At 44.8% G+C, this 23,293-nt stretch overlaps 1 protein-coding gene across 2 annotated transcripts in view; it reads right to left on the minus strand.

The window, feature by feature from the left end:
• Positions 1 to 23,293, minus strand: part of LOC144756173 (E3 ubiquitin-protein ligase TRIM39-like) — a 201,073-nt gene that overhangs the window by 173,785 nt on the left and 3,995 nt on the right. For both annotated transcript variants that reach the window (XM_078645754.1, XM_078645755.1), the window contains exon 2: positions 13,134 to 13,547. In XM_078645754.1, the coding sequence (XP_078501880.1) occupies positions 13,134 to 13,544 (411 nt within the window). In that variant the 5' untranslated portion in view covers positions 13,545 to 13,547. The remainder of the gene's footprint in view (positions 1 to 13,133; positions 13,548 to 23,293) is intronic.

A 23,293-nucleotide genomic window follows, 5' to 3' on the forward strand; every position in this document is an offset into this window, starting at 1 on the left:
GCTCTATTGAGCCCCAAGCATTAATTAAATTCACATGGTTGAGAATTTTGTTTGTTATCCTTGTACTGGACCATACTGTATGTGTAGACTCTCTTCCTCCTAGCTTGTTTGATTGAACGAATCTTACTGCGAAGCAGATCATTTGACCTTCTATTTTGCAAGCCTGGAAAGGAGTTTATAACTTACAGGATATTACTTCTATTTATGATATCTTGACTCTCTCTCAATCTATATTCTGGAGTGAATATGATCATCGCCTGTTCTTTAATGATGCTCACAGTATCCTGAGTTTCATCAAGTAAAGTGCTTATCAGCATGTGGCATTGCCTGGGATCATTTATAGGCTTTCCCCTGGGATCTAATGGTGATTGGTTGTACCCTATCATGAATCAAATTTGTTGGTTTTGCCCAGGGGTGTAAAGTAGCGACTCAAGCTGGGCCGGTAGATAGACTTGAATCTAGTGGGGGCAGACTGTGGGATTTTCCATAGATATCTTTTCTAATGCTTATTTTTATTATATCCAACTTGGATTCAGTTGATGGACAAGGTCCTTCATTTGAGTGATGTGGGCTTCAATGGTAGTTACTTATCTGACACTCTGGGCACCAGAGGCTTTCCCTAACTGTGACACTGCAATGAATTTGTGGTTTGCCTGAATGTTTTGTGATGCTCAATTGCTCAACTTGAATGGGCGTAATTTCTCGGGTCTCCTGCAGTAGATCGGTTTCATGATGTTCACCCACAGTATGAGGGGGCATTATTATTGCCTCTGTTATTGGTGGTTTATTTCCATTGCCGATTTTGGCGTTTGTGGTGCAATTTGACGTGACTCCTGTTGGTGTTCAATTTATTAAGTGATAAGGGAATGCATGCTTTGCTACACAACAGACCTGGATTTTGGCTTGAAAAATCTTCGGAGCAGCCACCTTTCATTGTTTTGCTAGCAAGCTTTTTTGCGCCTCCTTCTTGTTTTTGGGTGTTTGAATCCACCAGAGATCTTATGATATTTTGAGGAAGTTGTATTTGTTTGACTGGATGAGTAGTAGTGATATTGATCCACAAGTATAGCTTTAGAAGAAGCTTTATTGGAGGATACACACACCAAACTCCCAACAGTACAAAGGATAGACTCAACAGAACTCAGTAAAACACTCAACAGAACTTAGGCCCAAAGTTGAGCATAAACGCGAAAGCATCAATGACATTACAAAATAATAGCCCACAGGTCAGACTGACCGCTATGATGCACCAGAGCTGTAAAAGAACACTCAACACTTAACCTTGTAGGTACACTACTACATACCTTCCTTCTTCATAAAAATAAAAAATACAAAAAAACACATAAATGGTTACAATTGATGTGCATAACTAATACATTACACAATCTTTTAGGCAAAACTCTATTTCTCTTCTGAATATTTTCCCTAGGTAATTGACCTGTCAACAGAAAACCCAACAGGTTCAATCATTTTTTTATCATAACAGTATCACTGACTAATCAGGTTAATTGCCACTGTTACAATCTTCACTGGCATAAACATTTTCCTTGGCCAACCTGGTAAGGCTCCACCAAGACCCATTGCTTAATAACGCAGATGTTCTTCCTAGCTTCACCACTTTCAAATTCCAGAGACTTCGAACATCCTTTTTAACGTGTACCGGCAGTTCAACTTTTCCCTTGTCCCACACACATAGAGGCTTTTGTTTACACATTTTCACCTTGATCACATTCTCCCTTTTCTTATTATAGTTAACACTCACCATTTCATATATTTCTTTAAGCTCCACCACATCATCCTTGGCACTTAACCAACCAGGATTAAGTTCCCATCTCAGTTTCCTTCCCTTAACCAATACACATGGTGGAAACTTTGTTGTACAATGTGGGGTACAATGGAATGACCAGATCATATCTGCTACATGTTTCTTGAGATCAATGCATCCCTTGAGAGCCAACTAAATACTCTCTACCAGAGTTTTATTAAATCTTTCAATTAAACCATTCATATTTGGAAAATGTAACGCTGTTTTTACATGCTGAAAATATGCATTCCTAAGGAAAGAAGAAACTACATTTGAAGTGAACTGTGTTCCATTATCTGAAACTAAATACTCAAGAAATCCTTCTCTTCTGAATAACTCTTGTACAAATCTACTCTGCGGAACCCGTTTTACAGCTACCCACTTTGAAAAGTAATCTATTGCCACTAGGATGAAAACTTTTCCATGTGAAATGCCTTCATATGGAACCAATATATTAATAGCCAATTTCTTCCATGGCTTTTCAGGAACCAAAGAATGTAAAACAGTAGTATGCCTTGTCTTGAGTACTTTGTCTGAATCTACTCACAAAGAACAACCTTTTCCTGGAGAAGGCATTTGACACCCTCACCTGGCCCTATCTCTTCTCGGTCTTGCAACGCCTTAATGTTGGCCCGACGCTTATAGCGTACACGCGCCTCTTGTATACTGATCTAACCACGCGAATCCGCATCGGGAAACGTATATCACCAGCGTTCGAGGTCCGGCGAGGCACGCGGCAGGGGTGCCCCCTGTCGCCTCTTTTATTTGCACTGGCGGTCGAGCCGCTGGCGGTAAGACTACGCCTGGAGGGTGCGGAATGGGGCATCCCGCTTGCGGACGGCACACACAGTGTCTCCATGTACGCGGATGATCTCCTTATATACGTCCGAGACATCGAAACGGACCTGACCACTATAGGGGCGACACTGGAGGAATTTGCGAATGCCTCGGGACTGCAGGTGAACTGGGACAAATCCACGGTCTACCCCTTGCACCCAAGCCTGCCCCCCCGGGAAATCGAGCTCGGAGCACATAAACTCTCGTGGTCCGCGGAAGCCCCCCGATACCTTGGTGTCCGCTTGTACCATTCCCCGGCTGACCTCTTCGCGGGGAATCACTGCAAAGTGCTTGCCAGCCTGCGCCCGGCGGTTGCCTTCTGGAATAAACTCCCACTAGCCCCAATAGGTCGGATTGCACTGGCTAAAATGATCATGCTCCCCCGGCTCTTATACCACTTCACGAATTTGCCAGTGGTGCCACCCAAATCTTTTTTCCGCGACGTTGACTCCCTCCTAGGGACCCTTGTCTGGGGCGAGGGCTGACACCGGGTCGCCCTGCAAACTCTCCAACTTCCCACGACGCTGGGAGGGCTCGGAGCTCCGTCATTCGAGTCGTACTTCCTTGCAGCGCAGCTCCAGTGGCTGTCGTACTGGACGGCGGACCGTTACCCTCAGGAAACTGTCACTTCGACCGGTAGAATTGCGGCCCCGGAACTCACCCGTCTACTACTCCCGGGCACCAAGCCACGGCGCACGTACCCCCTCCAAGTGGCGATAGCGCGCCGGTGCATGATGCGGATCCACCGAATGTCCCCCGCTAGACCTCCGTACTCTCCGCTCTTACCACTGATAGGCGGCCCCAGGCAAGACTCCTACTTCACGGCTCCGTTTTTCGCCGAATGGTCGCTCTGTGGCATCACGGATCTGGAGTCGCTCTTTGAGGAGGGCCAGCTAAAAACACTTGACCGTCTGACCGCTGAATATGGGCTCCCCCCGGGCCAATTCCTCAGATATCGACAGCTGATTGCTGGATTCCGACCCCATTTTGACCTTCGTACGGGTGAGCCAGACACGCATCCAGTCATACACGCTATCCTACGTATGGGGGTGGGACGCCACTTAGTCACCTGGTTGTACAAATCCATCCGAGAACTCTCACACGCTCCCCTGACGACCTTGCGAACTGCATGGGAGGAGGACATAGGCCGCGCGCTGCATGACTCTGAGTGGACTAAGGCGCTGGAGGCCCCCAAACGCGTCTCTAGGAACGCCCGCTTCAAGAACATCCAATACTATATCCTACACAGGGCGTACCTCACCCCAGCGCGCTTACAGAAATTCTATCCCTCCACGTCATTTCTATGCCCCAGATGCTGCGCCCCTGCTGCAGATTTTCGCCATATGTTTTGGAGCTGCCCCGACCTCCATTCCTTTTGGCAGGCGGTACACGACACCTTGTCGGAACTGACAGGCCTCACCACATTATCCACCTGGGAGTCTAGTGCACTAGGCATCTTTCATGTCCCTAAGCGAGTCCCAGTGCATAGACGCTTCGTGTCCTTAGCGCTCCTGTTAGCGAACAGATGCATAACCATGCGCTGGCGATCCCCGGAGGGTCCCCCTATAGCAGCCTGGACGGGGGCGGTCGGTAAATGGGCGGCAGCGGAAGAGGATGCTCTTAGAGAGGAAGAAGCCAGGGGTGCGCGTAAATTTCCCATATCCATGGAATGGGCCATGCTCCTCCACAGCTTCCGACAGTCCTCGACTGTGGGTGAACCGCCTACCCCTTCCCCTTCCCTCCCAGCCCGAGGAGACCAATAGCATCTGCCTGATGTCTCCCCCCCCCCCCCCAGAGCACGCTCCTGACTACCTGCTCACCCCTCTGGAACGCAGGCTGATTGACCCCCTGGGTCCCCCCCCCCCCCTGACGCCCGTCACTGGTATCCCCCTACTTTGTCCTTGCTAGCGCCCACACGCTTCCCTCCCACGGTTTTGTTCCCCCCTGTTTTCTGGTTGCACCGCTCACGGACAGTACAGGCCCCGATCCAACGCCTTTGAGACCGGAATTTACGTACCTGTTATCATTCACTATCCTCTTGGTCATGCAGGTTCACTGTCTCCCGACCAGTAGACATGGTTGTACGATCTGCACGGCTTGATCGAGGAATTGTATATTTGCACCAGTTATATAAATCAAAAAATGTTGCACGCATGGCTGAATGTTGAGGCCACATCAGCTGATAATTTCCACGGTATCTGTTTACTTTGATGCAACAATAAAACAAATTTAAAAAAAAAAAAAAAAAAAAAAAGAACAACCTTTCACAAAAGAGATATCATTACCCATATACGGCCACTAAACTTGATCTCTCACTTTCTAGATGCTATGGGTTTGTCCTAAATGTCCTAGATGAGCAATCAACATCAATTTTTCCTAATGCCAAACGGCGGAACAAATTATTCATTGTTTAAGATCAAATTGTTAGCAATTGTTAACTCATGTCTGACTTTCCAATACACACACAATTCTTTAAATAGGTGTTTCTCCAATGGCCACCCTTGAACAATATATTCTTTTACATTATCCATCATTTCAGCATTTACGGTAGCATTCATACACTCTTCCTTAGATACCACATGTCCCAACATCCTCAACAGTAGCTGAGTCGCAATTCTACTGCAGCAACAGGTCACATTTAGCTATGACATTAATAGCCAACCTGGACAAACAGTCTGCATGTACATTTTGTACTCCAGGTAAATACACTACAGTAAAATTATATTCATATAACTTTGCCAGCAATCTTATCATTCGAGACGAAGGCTTTCCTGCTCCATATTTGGACAAAAATATTAGGGGTTTAGGATATTTCCTGAGTTTGAAAGGTTTGCCCCAAAAGTAGGTCTTAAACTGCTCTACAGTCCACACACAACCTAGAGATTCTCTTTTTATAGTAGAATACTTTGTTTCTGTCAAAGTGAGTGGCCTGGTAGCAAAAGCAATGGTATGCTCAACACCTCCATGACTCAATACCGCGCCTAGCCCTGTGGCACTAGAATTAACTTTAACTATATTGGCAGTAGATTGTGAAAATGCTGCTAGCGATTTACATCCAATGATGGTTATTTAACCAATTTGACCGCCAAAAAGTGTGCACTGGTCCAGTCAAACTCCCTTTCCAACCGCAATGGAAGTACCATGTCAGCAAATTTACTCACAAACCTTGAATCATATTCGCACTGCCAAGAAAGGATTTAGGCTGAGCCTTGTTCTGATGTTCCATCAATTCCTAATAGAATCAAGCAAGTCTTTTTTTTAGAGCAATACCTGTGCCGCTGATTTGGTGTCCTAAATACACTAAATCTGATGCAAACAATTGACACCTATCAAGGCGAACTGTCATTCCCTTTTCTTCCAACACTGATAACACTTTGGTCACAGTCTTGCGATGCTTACTAGTAGATTATGAATACACCAAAATATCATTCTGGAATGCCACCACACCATCAGTGTTTCCAAAAAGACAATTCATCAATTTCTGAAGCACTGATGCGGCAGATGACAATTCTGGTGTTATGAATTTAATGATGTGTCATGAATCTTTTGTAAACTCCATTTGATGGTATGCTGCCTTTAAGTCAATAGTGGTAAAGTATTTGGCACCATCCAATTTCGCAAGCAATTCTTGAACTTTGGGTAAAGGGTGACACTCGACCACAATCTGTATATTGACCGATCTCAGGGCAACACACATTCTGAGTTCCACATTTTTTTTTTTAACTGGAACAATGGGAGAAAGACACTCAGATGCATCAAGTGGTTCTATCACACCTTCAGCACACAATTTTGTAATCATTTCTGACAATTCCCGTCCTACTGATAATGGAACCGGTCTCAGTTTGTGTATAGTCGGTACAGCATTTCTTTTAAGTGGATTTTTATGGGAAAACCCCTTTACTTCCCCAAGCTCTTTCCTAAACACATTCTTGACCTCATTAAGAAAACATTCCAAATATTTATCACCTCCTTTGCCATCTTGCACCAATAACATCTCTTCTGCCATACAAACCTGTACCTTGACATTGGGAGTTAAAGTCCCACATTAGGATCCCTTTGTCGTGTTACTCTACGATTTGGGGAACATTCTCATTCCTAAGTACACTTGCTAAGGTTATCTGAGAATGCATCTTATTTAAAATTTAAGATCACAACAGCCTGTACCTGGATCTTCCAGATACCAACAAGATTGGGCTGCAGCACATTCAGACTTTTGCAGTAAGGAAAGCTGCTGTCCTGAAAATATTTGATCATGTACTATGAGAAAGTGAGTTTCTGTTGCAGTACCCCCCCCCCCCCACGTTTTACCTGATGCACTTTTCCTTGGTGTGACCTGGGTCCCTGCCAATCAGGTACCCAGGGCCTGTGTTCCTGCCCTAAAAAATATACTAAAGCCTAAACCCAATTGGCATCTCTGGCCACATGTCAGCCCCTAGTAAATGGTACCCTAGGTACCCAGGGCATTGTGACCAGGGAAGACCCCTAAGGCCTGCAGCACTTATTGTGCCACCCTTAGGGGCCCTGATCCCTTGACACCCACACACTGCCTGTGCAGGCTGAGTGTCTAGGTGCAGAACTAAGCAAAGAGTCGACATGGCACACATCCCTGGGTGCCCTGTCCACAAACCCACTGCCCTGGCATACATCAGCCACCCCTCTAGCTAGGTGCCCTATGCCACTGGTGTGGGCACAGGTGCCTGAGGCCTGTGCCACCTACAGTACCCAGGGCCATTCATGGGCACTGTAAGTGCAGTGATGCCATTAAGAGTATATGGTGCTGGGAGGTTGTCATTACGAACTCCACAGCACCATAATGGCTACACTGAACACTGACAAGTTTGATATCAAACTTCGCAGCACATTAAACCCACACTGATGCCAGTGTGGGATTTAATGTAAAATGCACTACAGAGGGCATCTTAGAGATGCTCCCTGAAACCTAACCTACAAGCCACGTCTTGTCTGAGAGGCTGCCTAGGCTGCCACACAGCAGACATGTTGCTGGACCCCTGGGTGGAGAGCTCCCTGCTCTCCTAGGCCTACAACAATGCACATCCTGGGACGAGGTGCCAAGCCTCCTCCCCCAGGATGGGTAGGGGAAGCTTCAAAGGCATTCCGCCTTTGTGAGCTTCTCCAGACCACTTGCTGTACTCAGCAACTGGCCCCCACCAGCTCTGACCCCCACTCTGGCTGGAAGACTGGCGGGAAAACCTACATCAGAAGGGGGGTGTGCCAGCCTGTGCCAACTCCACCCCTCAGGTGGGAGAGGCGAGGTGATGCACGACCCCGGGCTCCGGCCATCTTGAAGATGGGGAGCCCTGCCCAATCACAGCTAGGCTCCTGCCCCCCTTCCACAGGAGAGGAGCAGGCTAGGGGGTGTACCCACCCCAGGACAGGGACCCATTGGTCCCGGCCCTTGCCCTACCTGTAACTCCCCATAATTTAGTATTTAGGGGCATCCTGAACCTTTTTCCACAGATCAAGATTACGAAACAAGAAAGATGATCAAGGAACACGAAGACCTGCTGTGCAGCTGCTAAAAAGAGGAAGACACCAACTGATTTGGCCACAGCCCTACTGGCCTGTCGGCCCTCGAACCAGCTCCTGTTAAACCCCGGCATCTCCAGTGGTCAGCAACCTCAAAAACCCAGGAGGACCTGACTGCCTTGTGACTCGGACTACCTGGGTCTCCCACGAGCAGTGGTACTGCTCAAAGCAAGTAACAAGCCGTGGCATCAGCCCGGAACCGCGAACTCTGCACCCGCCAAGCCTGGCCAGTGCCACAGCGAATCAAGACCCTGAGGACGTCCCCCCTGCGATTCTGACCTGAAATCCAGTGCCCAAGGACCCTCCTCGACGACCCCGACGACGCCTGCAGCCTCAGGACAAAGGACCCCTCCAACCGCGACCAGCAGGGGGTAAGATTTCCCGACCTCAAAAGACACCCCTGCACCTGGCGCCCCAAGGCCCCCTGTGCCCAAACCCTGGGTGCCTACCTATCCTCCAAGATACCAACTTACCCCTCGAAGTGTTGGTCGCTCCAGAAGATCCACAGTCCCCGAGTCTGCAGCCTTTGTTCCTTTTCAAGATCCTCATTGAATAACATTGAGCGCCCGACGGCTCAAAAGCACTCTGCACCCCGCCGCCCGAGTGCCCCTGGGAGTGCAACCTTTGCCCTATCCTACTTCTCCATTTGCCCTGAGCAAGTGACCAGGAGCCCAGCTCCCACAGCCGCGTGGCCTGCTAGCCAGCAGCCACCGACCGAAGGCCCCCTGCCTCTCATTGGATAACATTGGGCCTAACCACCTCCGCCCCTGTGCCGTTGAGGGTGTACCAACTGTACTTAACTGACCCTTCGGGACCCCTGAGTCTATGCCCGGAACCTTAACTTCACCAGTCGAGTACTCACCTGAAAACCAATGACTCACTTTCCTGCCATTGGATAACATTGACTGGGTTGACTCGAAATTTCTTCATAGTGTGAAGTTTTGAAACTTTAAAATATTCATCTAAATTCAGCCGAATAACGAATTTCGAATTACTCACCTGGGATCAGGTGAGAAGCCAGTACTGTACCTTGTAGCCCAGTACTGAACCGCAATAGTAATCACAACCGTGTTTGCTAGTAATCTAAATTTCTGCCATAGGAAACCATTGACTGTTTTTCTGTAAAATTTCTTGTATCTACTTTTGAAAGTTACAAATATTCCTTAAAAATTGTACCAACTACTAAAATGTAATTATTTACCTGTCTTAGATAGAGACCCCAGTGCTCAGTCCAGTACTGAATTACAGAAGTAATGAGAACCTACTTTACCTGTGCTTTGAATTTCCTTCCATTGGATAACATTGCTGGTTTTGCACTAAAAAGTTTCTACGTGTCAACTTTTAAAATACCTTCATATTCTTTAGAAATCATTGCAATAACTAAAACGTTTTTACTAAACTGTTTTCAGCTTAGACCCCAGGACTGAATCTAGGGTCCAGTTATGAAGTTACAAATGTAATCTATAAAGTAATCAACTGCATTTACGTAGAAAAACCCATTGAGCTCAATGTTAAATTGTGTTTAGAATCGTGTTGCCTACCACAACCATTGTACCTATTGTGTTTACAAAGTTTATTGTCTCTTTGCAAAGTCATTACAAGAGAGAACTCATATCTAGAAACTTATATTTTGATACCTGTTGGTTCTAAAAATAAAACAACTATATCTTTGGATATAAAAACAATTGGCCTAGAGTTCAGTTCTTGAGTGTGTGAAACCTTTTGCAGACTGAGTGCGTGCAACAAATGCTTTACACTGTCCTCTGGTACTGTCTTACTGCTCGACCTAGCTACCACTTTAGAGAGTAAGGTCAGACCTGACTTTAACCTCTGTTATACCTCTGGGGATTGTGAACTCTATACACACTGTACCTTACTTTAGTCCAGTATATAGAGCCACTTTCTCACATGTACCCTTATCTCTGAGCAAGCAAGGCGTGGTCTACCGTATCGAATGCAGCGGAAAGATCCAGGAGCACCAGCGTTGCAGACGCCGATGAATCCACCGTCATTCTTACTGACTCTGCCACCTCTAATAAAGCTGCCTCAGTGCTGAAACCAGACCGGAAACCGGATTAGGTATCATGTAAAATGCCTGGATTCTCAATAAAGCTGGTCAATTGTCGCTGCACCAGTTTTTACAACATTTTTGCTGGCACAGGATGCAGAGAAATCGGTTGATAGTTGCTAAATTCCCCTGGATCCACATTTGTTTTTTTCTCAAGGGAAATAGAGTGCCATGTTTCCAAATGTCTGGGAAAATGCCAGACGCAAGGGATGTACTCCATATGTGAGTCAGCACCTGGGTAAGTGAGTGAGCAATCACTTTCCACAGTTTAGGGGGGCAAGGGTCTCCCGGTGCCCCGACTTGCATTTCTGGATTTCCATCAGCGCTTCCTGCTGAGTGATGGAGAGAAAATTCGTAAGGGAAGGTTCAGGCACGTCACACCCGTCCCATCTGTTTTCTCTGTCTCTACTATCGCTGACAAGAAATTGTAGACCTTCCGAATTTTATTATCAAAAAAGTTCGAAATTCTTTCACACAGCGAGAGGAAAGGTTGCACAGTAGTCTCCAATTCTCTTGGTTTGAGAAAGGAGTTAACAACCTTAAAAAAATCTTTACTAGAATTATCTGCCTTGTGAATATAACTCCCTACATGGTCCCTCCTAGCTTCTTTTATCAATTTATGCAACTCTTTCAAAGCTAACTTATATGAGACCCTAGCCATCTCGCGGTAATTTACCCTCCACTGTCGTTCCAGGCATTTACACTTGTTTTTGAATGCCCCAAGAGTCCCAGAAAAACAAGGGGCTGAGGGGAATGCCTCATTGATCTTGTAACTCTAGAGGGGGCAATAGACTCCACAGCTTCAGCTATCCACTTATTTAGAGCCAAAGTATCCGCATTTGGATCATTGGATACTGGTGGTTGACTGGCCTGTAGAGCTGAATCTAGGAACGCAGGTGACAATTTTTCCCAACTTCTTTTAATAAAATAACAGTTACCCCTGCTCTGACCAGGTTTATTCAAACAAAAAAAAAATGGAATAAACAATGATCAGACCAAACCAATTGGCTAGGGACCTCGGTGATCAGGGACGGGATGTTGCAGAACAAGATGCCAAGAGTGTGCCCTGCATTGTGAGTGAGAAGGGTAAGATGTTGAATCAGATTAGCCCCCAAGAGGGACGGGGCAAACTGAGCTGCCTGAGCGCAACTAGGGTAATTCATGTGTAGATTAAAATCCCCTCACACAGTAAAATTCGAGTACAATATCGATTTCTGGGCAATGTAATTACAGAGATCAGGACATATATTTGGAGCACAGTCCGGGGGTCTATAAATTAGAAGGCCAGAAAAGGAGGTTGGCGGGCCAATTTTAAAGCAAAAATTAGGCCCTTCTGACCCCTCTACGCTGAGTGGCCCAGAAGAGGCCAACTCCCAAGAATCCTTAAAAATAATGGTACCCCCCCCCTCTTTTCCCACTCTCCTGTTCCTAATGTTGGACCCTTTTTCATTGCTTATTCTGAGAGAGTCCCCTGGTTCCTGAAAATATGAACCATCTCAGTGTGTCAACCCCCTTACTACATCCCAGTTCTAGGGTTGAAACAAGGATCGTGTAATCGGGAGTACATGTGAACCATCAGTATCACGCGTGAGTGGCACTGAAGGGCAAGTGTCCCCAATACTGACCAGCAGGCAGGGCAGAATATCTGAGGAGATGACTGGAAGAGCAGTAGCAGCCGGCCCGGATCGGGGGTGGCGAGGCGGAGGGAAAGGGGGGTGGGAGAAAAGGATAAAGAAAAAAAAATAAACTTACCTCCTCGCCGTGTCTCTCCTCTGTCGTGTCTCTGCGTCTCTCCCGGCCAGAACAGGAAGCACCCAGGCTCCCCTTAGCCACTGGTCTGAGCGCCGTGGTTCAGCGCTCAGCCATGGCATGTGCTCCACGCAGGCTGTAATGCAGCCTGGGTGGAGAACATGCAAAGTGCGCATGACAGTTTGGCTGGCCTGAGAGTGCCTACCGTTCCTTCCCTTGCTCTGAGAGCAGCTTCGCCCCACAAAGCTGCCGCAGCAGAATAAAATAAAATTAAATAACAACAAGTTATTATCATTTTATTATTCTTTCATTTGCACTGCTCCTCCGCCTTAGGGCACAATACTACTAGAGCTGTTAAGAAGAGCAGAGGTATCCACAGGAAAAATAGAGGAGAGCGTTTCCACAAGTAATAAGTACAGTTTCAAAGATGTATTCCTTCCTCACAATGCCACAGGGCTGAGTAAGCAATAACCTGTCAGTAAAGAGTCTGTGAAGAAGCTGAGAATCTCATATTGTTTATTTGTGAGATGTAAACAACAAATGACTCAACCAAGATACACAAAAGACACAGGAAAGCTGAAATGCAGAGAAATCAAAAAATACATCAGAAATAGTTACATTTACAGGTTCAGCTCAACAACAACCTGCTGATCACCCACTGGAATGGTGTGCACAGTGCATTTCTATGAATACCTATGTATGCTATTATTGTTAAAAAATGAATCTGTTCATTCCCATAAAGTGCTTAGTGAAAGTAATATAGGTGGATGGTTTGTTTGGTGTGACTGGCAGTAAAGGAAAAAGGCTGGGGAATCCGTTGATACTACATCATCTTCTAATTTTAAAGACTGTCGCGTTATTTAGCCTTGACCAAAAGCAAGAGAGTGATAAGAAACCTTCTGTTTTTAGTTATGCAAATCAGCACTATAAAGACAAAAAAGGGAATTCAAGGCATTAAGTGATATTAAGGCACTAGTGGGATCACAGCATGTAAGGCTGGTGCATTAGGTGCAAGCTGTTTGCAACTCACACATCTCTTAGAATCATGATTTGTAGGTGACAGTGAGTCCTAAAATCAGAGACATACTGCAAGTGAAGACATGAGATACCCGATTGTCTCATACATACCCTGCACTCCTGAGCGGCCTCTTCTATGGGATGCACAGTGTGAGACCTGTGATCCCTGGAGCGGTCGCACACCACGCAGATGGGTTTCTGATCGTCTTGGCAGAACAGCTTCAGTGATTCCTTGTGCTTCTCACACAGCAGCTCCTTTGTTGCCTCCTTCTTAGTGTTCAACTGCTTGGCCAACTCTACAACATTGCGCAACTGTCTATTGGCCAGAATTATTTTTTGAGCAGATACTGTGAGACACTGGGGACAAGAGAAATCCGACTCCAAATCTCTCCAGCTCAGAACCAAACATGAGCGGCAGAAGTTGTGTCCACACGCCGTGATCACAGGATCATCAAAGTAATCCAGGCAGATGGGGCAAGAGGATTCCTCTTTTAGAGTCAGTATTGGATCCACGGCAGCCATGTCCTTGTGAAAGGAAAAAGGATGTTACATGTATTTATTTCCACAGTTACAAGATCATGATATAGCAACAACTATGAAGAAAAAATGAAAATCCATCAGACTGACGCATATAACTTCTTGAACATTCCTTGTGTTTTGGCAGAAGACACTAAAAACATATACAATCTAAGGTACCTTTGTGTCTCAGTCTGTTTAATGTTCTATCTAACGCTAGTATTTCACTGAAGTCTCAGCATAAACTTACAGAGAATGGAGTTCCATTTAATTCAATGGTCGATGGACTGTACCTATACTTCTCTTCAGAGCGATCATTAAGTACCTTTGCGGATATAGAGGCTTTGACTTCACCAATGTCCTTTAAAGGAAGCTACTAATTGGCTTGCTATGGAACTACACAGAGTGCAAAGAGCAGCTCCGCCAATGATCAGACATGGCAGTTATTTTCAGGATAGGACTCCAACCCTAAATCATCAACACAGGCTGGTGATGCACTTCTGAGAATTAATCAACACAGAATGCTTAGCAGCTCTGCATGGATCATACTCAAGCTATTTGGAGAACAAAATAACCTGGGAGAAAATGGAAAAGCCTGTAGAACCTAGAGTTTGGTGCTGATAATCATGACAACTCGTGTTAAGACTGTGTTGTGATGCATGTTTTCGGAGTCAGGTCTTTGTGTTACTTTGACTAGCACTGCATCCTGCATATTTACTAGTAACTACATTGTTTTTATTACTTCCAGAAACACATCTTTAGAAATGTACATTTCTAACTATCATCGTCCAAGTTAAAAATACAGTATTCCAGAGACTAAGAATTGGTCAAGATTTCCGGCATTAGTTTGCCATACAACATTTCTACAAACACACACAATTAATATAACATATCTTAATATAAAGTGATCTTTTCCACAGAATATACTTAAAGACCCCAAGTTGCACTTAAAACTCCCGTTTTTGGATTAACAGAATATTTCTAGCAATTGCAATTACAATGTCGAATGACTTCATTGCAAATAAAGTGTCTTGTGTCATGCTCTTACCCCATACTGCTGAAGTAACAGACGCAAAATCCTTTTCATTCACGTTTAATAACTTCTACCTCTTCAGAGCACTACAATTCTCACATCATATTCAAGTAGGCTTTGGTTCAACTAAGGGGCAAGGAGTTGGTGTTAGTGATTGTCCGGCACAACCAAATTGTTGTCCCTTAAAAACTCTGAATCCGTTTGACAAAAAAGGGGCCTTCTAAAACACACTTGTGTTTACATACACTCTTAAAGTATGTTTACATAGACTTCAAAATGTAATAAAAACTTTGCTGGAGTCCCAAAACACACTTGAAATCCAAAGTATTTAACATAGGACCCTAAGAACTTCCCACCTTTTTTCCTCATTTTTACTCATACCGGCTGGGGCATTTATTAAAATTACAGTAGCTATCAGCCAGGCATCTATAACGCTTAGAAACGCCCCCCCCCCTATTCTCATATATATAATTTGATATCATTCAGGGCCCCCAAAAGAACCACTGGTTGCAGCACGCTCAGTTTCGCAGTGGAACGGAAACAACCCCAATAATGAAGCATGTCACCAAGGGATAACCCTGGTGGGTGAGGGTTCTACATATAAAAATAATCATTGTTTGCTTATTGGTATAAAAAGCATACACCGTCCATATAGCAGAGTTGGGTTCTCTAATTTGTGTGGAGCTGGGTTCATGCCTGATTTTCTAGATAAAGACTGACAATGTCAATAAATATAATTTTGCATTAGTGTATGGAAAATTACCTTCTGTAGATATTTAGAAAAATCTGGCTTTGGTAAGGCCCTTCTGAACCTATGCTAGACAATCCTGCCCTATCTAGATGTTCAGAGCCTATGTATTTTTACTAGGTCATGTGCAATACATTCTATCATTCCTGGCTACTTGGCAATGGTGTACACACACTTTACAAACTGCACCTTTTCAGGACCTCACAATGAACACCATACTATATAATGCAAACTTTCATGAAGATAAAAACTTGAGTCCTGGTATTAATGTATCTATGCGGTACTGGAGTACATTATAATATGTATTGCTATACAAGATTATAACATTGTTTCTGTGCAGTTTAAATGACAATAAAAACGAACTTTATAAATATATATATATATGCATGTTGTCATCGGGGTGCTGGGGTAACAATTTTAATTTGTGATGAAAATACAAGTGCCTCACATTCCTTTGACTATTACATGCTACTAAAATGAACCAAAATCCACACTTTTGCTTTGATGTTCAAACAAATCTTTGGAGTGAGAAACACCACTGATTATAGTACCTCACGTGCATTGTAATGTTTCACATATCTTTGTGCACATAGCCTAGGCTAAAGTGCACAAAGACCCTTCATTGTCACACACAAAGATAAATAATTAGAGGGAACATTGCTCCCTAGATAACTGATCTCAGCATTATTAAGTGAAGTTTCCTCTCTACCGTAAATTAGATAATCGTACCTGACTGACGTTATTACTCAGGTTACTTAAAGTTTGAAATCAACCTCTTTGGCCTAAATTTCGCACTTTATTGCCCATCAAACCATATGGCCCCACGGGTCACTTCTAAACAGGCCTCACCAATAGACCAAAATATAGAAACTCCACTCTAGACATAGCCTATCCTGCACCTAACCAATTTTAATAAACTATGGATGCTGCTTGGTGGAAAAAACTGGCTGCTTCTTTGCATAAGGAATTGTGGAGCCCTGTTTTTCATATGAATGGACTTGACTCCATAGCTAATTCTTCAACTTTTTTCAGGCCAACTTTGCCTATACTCCGCTTTGCAGAGCCGACAAGGAGAAAACTATCAAACCACTTTAAATTGCTACAATGCATTTTTGTTATGCCGTTTTGGTTGTATCATTTCATTATTTTTATGTGTTTAGGTTTCGCCTGTCGAAAGCTGCGCAGCAGCCTTTCGCGCAGAGCGAAATCTTATGTCTTACACTGTGTACGGCTTTGTTCCGCCTCTCTGTTCCATTGGCTAGCTCCATAAATGGAGGTTAGCCATTGGAACAGACATCTGTCCGTCATTGCCGGAGCAGATTCGTGGGCCGAGAATTTTTCGCTTTTTGCCCATGCCAATGCGGCGGTGCTTTTTTTTTTGTCTCATTAATAAAGAAGAAAAAGTGCCAGGGCTCGAGTTTTAACCACCAGAGCTTATTTATTCAGCTGGTGTATACCTTCCTTTCATTATTTCCAGAAGGTGCGCATTTGTCATTATTTCAACATTTCAAAACATATTTACATTTTTAAACAAAGGATGAGACATTCCTTTTACTGTAGAGACAACATTTCATACGTTGAAAATGCTTGCAATATATTCAAATATAAAACAAATCAGAAAGAATTCATGAATGGTTACACTTTCACTATTTCATGCAAAACAAACAATAAATCATGTACACCTCAGCTTATTCGAGTATTTTTAAATACATTGCCCTATGGTATTATGCGCCACTTAAAGCAGCCAAATAGCCGCCGCGTTTCCAAACCCTTCTTTTAGTTAATAGGGTTCTTCCTCAGGGCTGGGCTGTATACCTGTGGTGTGAAATTAAGGGACATTTAGTATCTCCTTTCTCCCAAAAATCTTGAATTACTTAATCATCCGGAAAAAACCTTTGTTGGATTTTTACCTTGTCTCACGATATTGTGGACTGCTGTTCTCAAATAGGGGGAGAAACAAATAAGGCTTGGGTCCGTACACTATCTGGCCTAGACCACTCTAACTAAGACGACAAAGAAACAGTTGACCAGGTAGGTTATTTTAACAACAAAGTCTGGTACCACTTACCAAATTAATCTAAGTGGACACACTTGTGGTTTAGTATTTTTACTTATTTTTCCGTTTTTAGCAGTTCATTTAAAAAATGACTGAAGAAGGGTACAATCAAATGACAACCAAATTCACATAAAATATATGCTTATTAGACATAAACTGTACAATCACCGTGAGTGAAACATATTTACAAATATACAATTAGTACAAACAAAACAGTATAAAACGAGAAATGCCTATCCTCATTAAATGTTCAAGGCACCAGTCCTAGTATCTAACCTGCAAGCCAGCAGGAAGCTTTTTAGATGTAATTATTAGCCCGCTAGCTTGCCTATACTGGAATGCACCGATTTCTAGGGTCAAAAAATCAGGTTAAATTAATCTTAAATCGAACTCCTGATATGCCCTTCGTGTAAATTCTTCCAGTTCTCAAATAGGGGGCATCGGGTAAACTTGATTTTTCACCATTACCTAAACGGGGTTAAAGGTTGGTGATTCGTATGAGTATGGAAAATTCTGGCACTTGTTAACGTGTTTGGTGTCTCAGTTTAAGGACGCGCTGGCACCTACTTGTTTTATCTTCTTCTACTCGGTCGCTAACTCGGAGTAACCTTTAAGAGCAGTCGATCGCATGTTCCACCACTTTCTTTCTGTGTGATGCAAAATTTTGAAATTAATCCCAAATCGGAACCAGTACCCGACTTTTGCGCACATTCGTGTTATAATCTTGCTTACTTGTGTGGGACGCGGCGGAAGGCCCAGGCACTGCTACATTTCAATATAGTCGTGAGGGCGGTTATGAATCATTGTCGATTTCAAAGTTCTGTGGAGGAGAGACACCAATAACTACCGTTACTTGGCGGTCGTATCTATTATCTTTCAGCGCTTCGTTTCGATTGCTGCAGATGTTCTTACCTATGTCTCTGTATCTTTGAGGCAGTGCTCGGGGTTCTATCGGTCCGCGTGCTGCTCACTCGTCTGTTGCTATTCAAGTGAGATTTTTAAGTGGAACTCAGTTTCCTGTTTATGTATGCTGCTAGGCATTGTGGGATTTGTAGTTTTTGTGAGTTGATCACACTTTCTTGGATAATCATGTGTTAGGTTTACGGCTGACTGACAAGGGGTGCGGCGCAGTAGTTACATCTCTTTATTGAGTGTGTCTAAAACACGAAGGTGGGGTTCACAGGGGGCTCAATAATAAGATCTTTGTAGTTCAGACATTTCGTTCAAGCCATCCATCACGCAATTGAATTTCAAAATTAGATAGGCTTCTTTTTTCAGTAGCATGGCATCGATGTTTCCTCCTCTTGGAGGAACTTTTATAGCTTGTAGTACTGTCCATTTAAAATCTGTCTCATTGTGGTTGTGCTCAACGAAGTGCTGTACCATTGGTGCGGACAGCACTTTGTTCTTAATTCTAGACCTGTGTTGGGCTACTCGTTGGTTGGCTTTTTGGGTGGTTTTCCCAATGTACAGCTTGGGACAAGGGCACATAACTGCGTATATCACGTTGGTTGTTCTGCAGTTTGAGAATCCTTTATGTGTCCATTTGGATGTTTTGAATTGAAATTCTTCGCCTTCTATTGTATTGGGGCAAGAAGCACACGTACCACATTTATGGTGGCCTGTTATGGGCGGTAGTTTCCACAAGGTGCGCAAGTCAGTTTTTACTTGGCTGACTCCCAGGTCAGCTCTTACAATATGCTGTGCAATACTTCTATTTTTCTTTAAAGCAAACAATGGCTTCTCCATTGGAATTTCTGAATTCTGGATCAGATGCCAATTCTTTAAAATGATGGACTTCAACTTATTAGTGTAAGGCCCAAATGTGGTGACACATACCGGCCTTTCAAGAGGTTTGGTGTCTTTGTTTTTTTTGTCTCGGCATCCTTCGTCACACCAGCCTGCTCGCTCTCCCTGTGAGGACGCAGACCCGACCCGACCCGCTCCCTACTCCAAGCAGGGGTGGGCTGCGCGATTTCACTTTCCTTGCAGGTAATCGGCATTTTCACAATTTTTTTTATCCCGTTCCCGCCCCCTCCCGCTGTCCGTGTGCCCTTCAGGCCCGGACTGGCCGTTGCTGGCACCGGGCAATCCCCCGGTGGGCTGCAAGGGTTGTGGCCGTTTTTGTTACAGCCCTGTAACAAAAACGGCCGAAAAACGGCCCCGCTCGGTCGCACCCCCAGGGGGCCGGCCAAGCACTTTGCCAGGGCCGGTTTTAGTTCTCAGTCCGGCCCTGGTGCCCTTTGTCGCCCCCCTCACGCTGTCCGTGTGCCCGTTAACCCGCCCCCCTCCCGCTGTCCGTTTGCCCGTTTCCGCCCCCCCCCCTCCCGCTGTCCGTGTGCCCGTGCTTAATGCTTGTTGTTTTGTGACTTTTTTGGCCCGGGGGCATATTTCCTCCCTTGCCCTGGGGTTGATGGCACTCTGGGTGCACAGCTGAAGAGTTGTGGGGGCTGGAAACTCCAGGAATGTCCCCATGGGCAGCTACTATTCTGTGGGACTTTTCAAATCTGATTGTTGCAAAGATAAGGTCGGACTTTTGTTGAGATTGTCATCAAATGACAGCATTGTCTTAGAAATCTATTATTGTGCAGCATTGTTTTAGAAATCTATTATAGTGGTAAGAGAGTTTACGACTTCCGCGCTCGCTGGTGATAACAGTGGGTGGGTATCACATCACAGTTTATAATGCCAGGATGATATTGCACTGGGTTTACCCATCTGTTTTGGGCTCAGTGAGTTGCCGGTCATAGGTTCCACATGCTGTATTATAGCTCAGCTGGTTCTAACTCCTGCTGCAGAGATTCGTGTATTTTATACTAGCCACATGTAATCCGTGTAAGACATCTCTGTGGGTTAATGAACCTGCGGAGGACATCTGTTTGGAACGTGTCGGTCAAATTCCCAGAAAGATAGGTCAGTGGGTTAACACGTCAGCTTCACTCCGCTGTGTGTAACATGCAGAGTAACTTTCCATTATTATAGGACAATTGGTTAATCGACCTCTTTCAAAGATCAGTATTTAACCTTGAGGTTATACTGCATTCCAATCTCACGTAGATGTCTCAGGAGGTAAATGCGCCAGCTGCGTACATCTGCATGCATTTGCATTTTACACTACAAGCCAGATAGTACTGTGGGTTGATGAGCCTGAGGTCCACGTGCGTCCTCGTCCATAAGAAGCACCATCTCGCACTCGCCCTTCCCTTGCAGAGAAAAATAACAGTGATCCCGTTTAAATATATAATACAAGTACTGAACATCAAAGCTCCAAGATGCAAGTCAGAGGGTGATGTGCGACGTAAATATTACCGTGGTGCCTCCCTTCCCTTTGTGCAAGAGGTTAGACTGGGATAGCGGCGTGGGTGGGGAGGGCGCTTCCTCTTGTTAGATTTACCCCCCTCGAAGCCGACACATAGAAATTAGCGCGGGAGAAAATCTGGCGTCGGAGTCTGCCTTCACATAGCCAGCTGTGCTGGCGTTTTTTTTAATTCAATGTATGTATTGTATATTTTACCTCATGGTTCGCAGAAGGCGGAGGTGTGGGGCGTAGAGGGGGCGTGCGAGGCCCCGCCGCCTGTTTTCGTTAGGCTCTCACAGTCTTGGCTGTACACTGTAATCATTTTTTTTGTTGCAGTTTTATATAGCGCGAACTCCACCCGAAAGTATCGGAGCGCTTTACACGAGCACCAGTTACATTACATAAGGACACGTTCCTTTTTAGTAGGGACGGGGAGATTAAGTGATTTGCCCAGGACCACAGGATGTTGAGCGGACGCCGAGACTCGAGCCTGGTGGTAGAGGTGTGGTGCAGCGGCCAGGGTGCCTGACTCCGGACCATGGGGTTCAGGGTCCGCTATCCACGACAGGTTAGCCCAGTGAGACTCTGGGCAATAGCTCGCTCAATCTTCCCGTGGGCCCCCAGCGCCAGGGCACCTCTCCGGAGGTAGCTTTACTAACTTACATATCAATCATTGTCATCTTAAGATTCATGTGAACATTCATCGGTCCTTACCCACCACACCTCTGTCAATGAACGTGGTCCCCTGGTTAGGTTGGACCGATGTAAAAGAAAGAAGAGAAAGATCAGAGAAGAGACATAAAGAGTAAAAGAAAGAGGAGAAGGAAACAGAGAGATAGTTAAATGTTTAGACATATAGGCATCAGGACATCAATTGAAGTCATATATATCAAATGGATTACCCAGTCAGTAACATGTCACTAACATAACATAATAACAGTTGGCTTATACCCTGCCAAACCAGATTTGACCTATCTTGTCAGAAATTTGCGAAAGATTAAGCTATTGACATTGTAAATGACAATGCCATTTATTTATCTGTTTTCAAAACCAACACATAAATAAACAATTTGTCATTTACAATGCCAATAGCTCTAACTTTGTCAAACACCGAAACCGTTGCATTGTAAATGCTTGTTTTTTCCACAAATCACAAGCACACTTTAATAAGCAACATTAAGCAGTGACTTGGAAGGTAATAACAGTGTTGTTAACTGACTCATGGATGAAAAATCAGGTACGCATTATAATCACGCCATTATACACCAATAGGATTGTCACTTCGTACTTTCTGTCATTAGGAAAATCTACAATCAGGGCACAAGTCGGTGGTACACGCGGGTGGATGGCATCCAACCACTATTTTCCACAGGGTGAACGCCTCCACCCTGCTAAGAATTTGGGCCCCACTTAACAATGTGCTGAACTTGTCCCGGAGTAATTTTCAAACACCGGGACACTTTCAGCACAGCCTGCACGTTGTCTGCTTTCCATCCGCAACAAGCAACAAGGTACAGGTGGGACAGACTGGGGCTTTCTTATCTAAGACTCCTGCTGGGCGCAAAACAAAGGTCGAATACGAGGGGTAATAAGGCCTCCTTTTGTTCGAGTCTCTTGGCTGGGTGCAGTCAGGCGCCTCACACGTGATGGAAACTAAGGCTCACACCTTGTTAGCACTTCACACATAACTTAAGAGAGGCAGCTTTTCACTTTGTTCAGTCCCTGTTTAGGAGAGATGCAAGCACTTTCAGAATGTCAGATGTGTTGGTCTTTCCCAGTATTTACACAAAGCAAATTGCATTTATATAGAGCTTACTTTCCTTTGAGGAGGTGCTGAAATAATTTAAGTACCACTATTTTTTAGGTCTCGCCTGTCGATGCGCATGCGCATCGAGCAAGGCGAGAGTATTGCGAGTTATCCACTCTTTATCCACACTGCAAGGAATCGTGGCGATTCCTTGCAGTGCCCGTGACTTTTAAGCTCAATGCGCATGTGCATTGAGCTTAAAAGCGCGTGCACAGCCGCCCGCATTCCTCCGACACCTTTGAAGTGAAGCTTAGCTTCACTTCAAAGGCCCGGCTTCTTCACACCCACATGCCGCTCTGCCCCGCTCCGCCCCCTCCCCTGAGTCATCCTGCCTGCCCCTTCCCGCCGTGTCGCATTTCTCCTCCCCCCTCCCCTCTCTTCCCTCCGTCTTGGTTCTTTTACCCGCTCTGGCCCCTCGCATTTCTCCTCCCCCCTCCCCTCTCTTCCCTCAGTCTTGTTAACACTGGGATTAGCAATGTACAATCCCAGTGTATAATTCCGTAACTCAGCACAAGCCAAGCAGCACGTAAAGAGGTTGAAACTTCACTGTTCAGCTGTCTCTTGTGAACGAGCCCGGTTAAAACATTACACTACGATTTCTACGATGTACATACTTCTGAGAATGAAAGTCATATTGCAGTTGTCAGAGAGCATTATTTCATCTATTATTGGCTACTGAAATTACTGTTTAAAAGTATCAGCTAGCCTTGCATTCTTAATGTGGAGTGGTGAAACGGCTCGCCTGAGACCTGGAAACTAACATGAATCTTCCCTCTTACATACCATGGCATACTTTAAACATTAAAAGAGTTT

This window comes from Lissotriton helveticus, chromosome 5_1 (assembly GCF_964261635.1).
Source record: "Lissotriton helveticus chromosome 5_1, aLisHel1.1, whole genome shotgun sequence".
Taxonomy (NCBI): Eukaryota; Metazoa; Chordata; class Amphibia; order Caudata; family Salamandridae; genus Lissotriton; species Lissotriton helveticus.